The 7,500-nt window shown below is 37.9% G+C and overlaps 1 protein-coding gene across 5 annotated transcripts in view; it reads right to left on the reverse strand.

Moving 5' to 3' along the window:
* The window catches only part of LOC124002083 (zinc finger protein 513), a 16,935-nt gene that overhangs the window by 5,244 nt on the left and 4,191 nt on the right, over nucleotides 1-7,500 (reverse strand). For 3 of the 5 annotated variants that reach the window (XM_046309344.1, XM_046309342.1, XM_046309345.1), the window contains exon 3: nucleotides 5,333-5,446. The exons of 1 other annotated variant lie outside the window; for it this stretch is intronic. In XM_046309344.1, the coding sequence (XP_046165300.1) occupies nucleotides 5,333-5,446 (114 nt within the window). The remainder of the gene's footprint in view (nucleotides 1-5,332; nucleotides 5,447-7,500) is intronic. One more of the 5 variants, XM_046309346.1, reaches the window with a different exon arrangement.

The following is a 7,500-nucleotide window of genomic DNA, read 5'->3' on the forward strand; positions in this document are numbered from 1 at the left end:
CGGCAGGGACTGAGAGACTGGTCAGGATCGAGGGAAAGATGAACGGAGCAAAGTACAAAGAGATTCTTGCTCCAGAGTGTTCAGGACTTCAGACTGGGGTGAAGGTTCACCTTCCAACAGGACAACAAACCTAATCACACAGCCAAGACAATGAATGAGTGGCTTTGGGAAAAGTCTCAATGTCCTTGAGTGGCCCAGCCATAATCCGATCGAACATCTCTGGAGAGACCTCCCCATCTAACCCGACAGAGCTTGAGAGGATCTGCAGAGAAGAATGGGAGAAACTCCCCAAATACAGGTGTGACAAGTTTATAGCATCATACCCATGAATACTTGAGGCTGTAATCTCTGTCAAAGGTGCTTCAACAAAGTACTGAGTAAAGGGTCTGAATACTTATGGAAATGTGATATTTCAGTTTAGTTTTTTTACATTTGCAAAAATGTCTAAAAACCTATTTTTTAAATGGGGCATTGTGTTTAGATTGATGAAGGGAAAAATGATTTAACCAATTTTAGAATAAGGCTGTAACGTAACAAAATGTTGAAAAAGTCAAGGGGTCTGAACATTTTCCGAATGCCCTGTAAGTGTGTCTGTGTACGTGTCTGTGTCAGTGTCAGCCTGGTCACTAGAAAAAGCATTCTACTGGTGACTAGAAATAGCATTCTATTGGTCCCTAGAAATAGCATTCTATTGGTCCCTAGAAATAGCATTCTATTGGTTCCTAGAAATAGCATTCTATTGGTTCCTAGAAATAGCATTCTATTGGTCCCTAGAAATAGCATTCTATTGGTCCCTAGAAATAGCATTCTATTGGTCCCTAGAAATAGCATTCTATTGGTCACTAGAAATAGCATTCTATTGGTTCCTAGAAATAGCCTTCTATTGGTCAGTAGAAATAGCATTCTATTAGTAGTCCCTAGAAACAGCATTATATTGGTCACTAGAAATAACATTCTATTGGTCCCTAGAAATAGCATTCTATTAGTAGTCCCTAGAAACAGCATTCTATTGGTCACTAGAAATAGCATTCTATTAGTAGTCCCTAGAAACAGCCTTCTATTGGTCACTAGAAATAGCATTCTATTAGTAGTCCCTAGAAACAGCATTCTATTGGTCAGTAGAAATAGCATTCTATTAGTAGTCCCTAGAAACAGCATTCTATTGGTCACTAGAAATAGCATTCTATTGGTCACTAGAAATAGCATTCTATTGGTCACTAGAAACAGCATTCTATTGGTCACTAGAAATAGCATTCTATTGGTCACTAGAAACAGCATTCTATTGGTCACTAGAAATAACATTCTATTGGTCCCTAGAAATAGCATTCTATTGGTCCCTAGAAATAGCATTCTATTAGTCACTAGAAACAGCATTCTATTGGTCCCTAGAAATAGCATTCTATTGGTCCCTAGAAATAGCATTCTATTAGTCACTAGAAACAGCATTCTATTGGTCCCTAGAAATAGCATTCTATTGGTCCCTAGAAATAGCATTATATTGGTCACTAGAAACAGCATTATATTGGTCACTAGAAACAGCATTCTATTGGTCCCTAGAAATAGCATTCTATTGGTCCCTAGAAATAGCATTCTATTGGTCCCTAGAAATAGCATTCTATTAGTCACTAGAAACAGCATTCTATTGGTTCCTAGAAATAGCATTCTATTGGTCAGTAGAAATAGCATTCTATTAGTAGTCCCTAGAAACAGCATTATATTGGTCAGTAGAAATAGCATTCTATTAGTAGTCCCTAGAAACAGCATTCTATTGGTCCCTAGAAATAGCATTCTATTGGTCAGTAGAAATAGCATTCTATTAGTAGTCCCTAGAAACAGCATTCTATTGGTCCCTAGAAATAGCATTCTATTGGTCCCTAGAAATAGCATTCTATTAGTCACTAGAAACAGCATTCTATTGGTCCCTATGGTCCCTAGAAATAGCATTCTATTGGTCACTAGAAACAGCATTCTATTGGTCCCTATGGTCCCTAGAAATAGCATTCTATTGGTCACTAGAAACAGCATTCTATTGGTCCCTAGAAATAGCATTCTATTAGTCACTAGAAACAGCATTCTATTGGTCCCTAGAAATAGCATTCTATTGGTCACTAGAAACAGCATTCTATTGGTCCCTAGAAATAGCATTCTATTGGTCCCTAGAAATAGCATTCTATTGGTCCCTAGAAATAGCATTCTATTAGTCACTAGAAACAGCATTCTATTGGTCCCTAGAAACAGCATTCTATTGGTCCCTAGAAGTAGGGGTCCTTCTGTAGCTCAGTTGGTAGAGCATGGCGCTTGTAACGCCAGGGTAGTGGGTTCGATCCCCGGGACCACCCATACGTAGAATGTATGCACACATGACTAAGTCGCTTTGGATAAAAGCGTCTGCTAAATGGCATATATTATTATATTATTATTATATATTAAAGTAGCATTCTATTGCGGACATCGGAAAAGGTCCTGAGGACATCGATATCGACCTACAAAAAATATATATAAAATGTTTTGAAAACTATTGCAGAGCACTGGTGTGATGCTCGGAGGCGAAGAGCGCTGCTTATGCTGTGTTCAAAACAACTCGGGAACTCTGGGGGAGAAAAAATGCGCTCCGACTGGGAAGGGACATTTTTTGTTTTGAACTCAGAATTCAACTCAGGAACTCTGGCCTCTTTCTAGAGTTCTGACTTTCCAACATGAAGATCACCTCCGTCATGATTTCACCTCGTAATTTTCACAGTTCTCAGTTGTTTTGAACGTGGCATTAGACCGAAGCATGCTGCTCTGACCACTCCAGTTCACAATGCTCTAGATGATACTTGATGGAAACAGCGCATTCCCCAAACCCCCGAGGCCAAACCTTAACCCTCTACAGACTAAGCCCTGTCCAAGCCGGGGGGTTGTACTAAGCTATATGGAGTTGTTTTCAAGGATCATTTAGCTATTTCAGTTAGAAGTTTAAGGAACCTTGAATAAAAAAAAAAACATTATTTGATTAAAAATTATAATTTGGCCTCACATCTATTAGCCCATAGAAACGCATTGAAAACCATATTCACTACATGGAACAGAAACAAAATAAAAAATAACTTTTTCCTGAAGTGTCTGTCCTATATCTGAGAGATATAAGAAAGATCAGGAAACTGTCCTATAAATATATAAGAAAGATCAGGAAACATAAATAATAAAAAAAAAAAAAAAACATATATTTAACCCCTTATTTTTGTCACTAAATAGTCTCTACATATTATTTCATAAATGTTTTCAACTGGTGCAGGCGAACCTTCAGACAAGTCCTGTGAGTCTCACCTTTCCACAGACGGGTCCATATTAGTGTGAAACCCAAACTGTTCGCCACAGACAGAGGTTGGCAGATCGGCGCTACCGGATTCAGACGGGTCCATATTAGTGTGTAACCCAAACTGTTCGCCACAGACGGTGGTACTGGATTCAGACGGGTCCATATTAGTGTGTAACCCAAACTGTTCGCCACAGACGGCGGTACCGGATTCAGACGGGTCCATATTAGTGTGTAACCCAAACTGTTCGCCACAGACGGCGGTACCGGATTCAGACGGGTCCATATTAGTGTGTAACCCAAACTGTTCGCCACAGACGGCGGTACTGGATTCAGACGGGTCCATATTAGTGTGTAACCCAAACTGTTCGCCACAGACGGCGGTACCGGATTCAGACGGGTCCATATTAGTGTGTAACCCAAAAGGTTCGCCACAGACAGAGGATGGCAGATCAGCGGTACTGACTTCAGATGGGTCCCAAGACTCTTGTGGGGGTCGTAGAGAAAAACCAGAGAGCACCGTCATGTTTGTGAGAGTCTCGTCTTCTTTTCATAATAGTTTTGAAAGCCAAACCATTCGGATGTTACAAAACCAATTTTGTGAGAATAATGATTTTCTGGATGTCTCTTGGTCTGACAAACACTGCTCTAGCTCGGTCACCTTTCACCGCAGATGTGGAAAGTGAGACATCGGTGGATGCCGTGGGATTGAGACGCAATCCAATGCAACAAAAGGTGATATCTCTAGCTTAAACTGATAGATTTTAAATGGGGATTGTTTTATTATGCTAAAAGAATTCCCACGGGGCGAGGACATAGACTCTAGGGGGTTAAACCCCTCGGACTAAATACCTACGCTTCAACCTTTCAAGTTGTTTCTATTTTAACTATGCAGAATTAACCCTGTTTTAACTATGCTGAATTAACCCTGTTTTAACTATGCTGAATTAACCCTGTTTACCACTCTGAATTAACCCTGTTTACCACTCTGAATTAACCCCGTTTTAACTATGCTGAATTAACCCTGTTTTAACTATGCTGAATTAACCCTGTTTACCACTCTGAATTAACCCTGTTTTAACTATGCTGAATTAACCCTGTTTTAACTATGTTGAATTAACCCTGTTTTAACTATGCTGAATTAACCCTGTTTTAACTATGCTGAATTAACCCTGTTTTAACTATGTTGAATTAACCCTGTTTTAACTATGCTGAATTAACCCTGTTTTAACTATGCTGAATTAACCCTGTTTTAACTATGCTGAATTAACCCTGTTTTAACTATGCTGAATTAACCCTGTTTTAACTATGCTGAATTAACCCTGTTTTAACTATGCTGAATTAACCCTGTTTTAACTATGCTGAATTAATTAACCCTGTTTTAACTATGCTGAATTAACCCTGTTTTAACTATGCTGAATTAACCCTGTTTTCCACTCTGAATTAACCCTGTTTTAACTATGCTGAATTAACCCTGTTTTAACTATGCTGAATTAACCCTGTTTTATGCTGAATTAACCCTGTTTTAACTATGCTGAATTAACCCTGTTTTAACTATGCTGAATTAACCCTGTTTTAACTATGCTGAATTAACCCTGTTTTAACTATGCTGAATTAACCCTGTTTTAACTATGCTGAATTAACCCTGTTTTAACTATGTTGAATTAACCCTGTTTTAACTATGCTGAATTAACCCTGTTTTAACTATGTTGAATTAACCCTGTTTTAACTATGCTGAATTAACCCTGTTTTAACTATGTTGAATTAACCCTGTTTTAACTATGTTGAATTAACCCTGTTTTAACTATGCTGAATTAACCCTGTTTTAACTATGCTGAATTAACCCTGTTTTAACTATGCTGAATTAACCCTGTTTATCACCCGGAATTAACCCTGTTTATCGTTCGGAAGTAAACCTGTAACCACGCAGAACTAATGCATCACAAAATAGACGTTCATCCATAATTTCGGAAGTGAAACTGCGAGATCAAGTTGGTCCGTGTTTGTGTATATGTGTAAGTGTGTGTGTCTGACCTGTGTCTCTGTCCAGCCCCATGATCTCTGTGACTCCAAACTCACAGAGCTCTCCACTAAGCAGGAAGTCACTGTCCAGAACCAGGCATCCTGGTTCACACTCCACACCGTCTACTATATCTCACACACACACACACACACACACACACACACACACACACACACACACACACACACACACACACACACACACACACACACACACACACACACACACACACACACACACACTTTACTACACTGTCTACTGTAATACACACCATCATTATACTCCACTGTCTACTGTAATACACACCATCAGTATACTACACTGTCTACTGTAATACACACCATCATTATACTCCACTGTCTACTGTAACACACACCATCATTATACTACACTGTCTACTGTAATACACACCATCATTATACTACACACACCATCATTATACTACACCATCATTATACTACACACCATCATTATACTACACTGTCTACTGTAACACACACCATCATTATACTACACTGTCTACTGTAACACACACCATCATTATACTACACTGTCTACTGTAATACACACCATCATTATACTACACACACCATCATTATACTACACCATCATTATACTACACACCATCATTATACTACACTGTCTACTGTAACACACACCATCATTATACTACACTGTCTACTGTAACACACACCATCATTATACTACACTGTCTACTGTAATACACACCATCATTATACTACACCGTCTACTGTAATACACACCATCATTATACTACACACCATCATTATACTACACTGTTTACTGTAATACACACCATCATTATACTACACTGTCTACTGTAACACACACCATCATTATACTACACACCATCATTATACTACACACACCATCATTATACTACACTGTCTACTGTAACACACACCATCATTATACTACACTGTCTACTGTAATACACACCATCATTATACTACATTTACATTTACATTTAAGTCATTTAGCAGACGCTCTTATCCAGAGCGACTTACAAACTACACCGTCTACTGTAATACACACCATCATTATACTACACACCATCATTATACTACACACCATCATTATACTACACCGTCTACTGTAATACACACCATCATTATACTACACACACCATCATTATAATACACACCATCATTATACTACACTGTCTACTGTAATACACACCATCATTATACTACACACACCATCATTATACTACACTGTCTACTGTAATACACACCATCATTATACTACACACACCATCATTATACTACACTGTCTACTGTAATACACACCATCATTATACTACACACACCATCATTATACTACACTGTCTTCTGTAATACACACCATCATTATACTACACTGTCTACTGTAATACACACCATCATTATACTACACACACCATCATTATACTACACTGTCTACTGTAATACACACCATCATTAACTACACACCATCATTATACTACACTGTCTACTGTTACACACCATCCTTATACTACACACACCATCATTATACTACACACCATCATTATACTACACTGTCTTCTGTAATACACACCATCAATATACTACACTATCTACTGTAATACACACCATCATTATACTACACACCATCATTATACTAAACACACCATCATTATACTACACCATCAGTATACTACACTGTCTACTGTAATACACACCATCATTATACTACACACCATCATTATACTACACACCATCATTATAATACACACCATCATTATACTACACACCATCATTATAATACACACCATCATTATACTACACACCATCATTATACTACACACCATCATTATACTACACACCATCATTATAATACACACCATCATTATACTACACACCATCATTATACTACACTGTCTTCTGTAATACACACCATCAATATATTACACTGTCTACTGTAATACACACCATCATTATACTACACACCATCATTATACTAAACACACCATCATTATACTACACCATCAGTATACTACACTGTCTACTGTAATACACACCATCATTATACTACACACCATCATTATACTACACACCATCATTATACTACACACCATCATTATACTACACACCATCATTATACTACACACCATCATTATACTACACTGTCTACTGTAATATACACCATCATTATACTA

Source organism: Oncorhynchus gorbuscha, linkage group LG17 (genome assembly GCF_021184085.1).
Source record: "Oncorhynchus gorbuscha isolate QuinsamMale2020 ecotype Even-year linkage group LG17, OgorEven_v1.0, whole genome shotgun sequence".
NCBI classification, from domain to species: domain Eukaryota; kingdom Metazoa; phylum Chordata; class Actinopteri; order Salmoniformes; family Salmonidae; genus Oncorhynchus; species Oncorhynchus gorbuscha.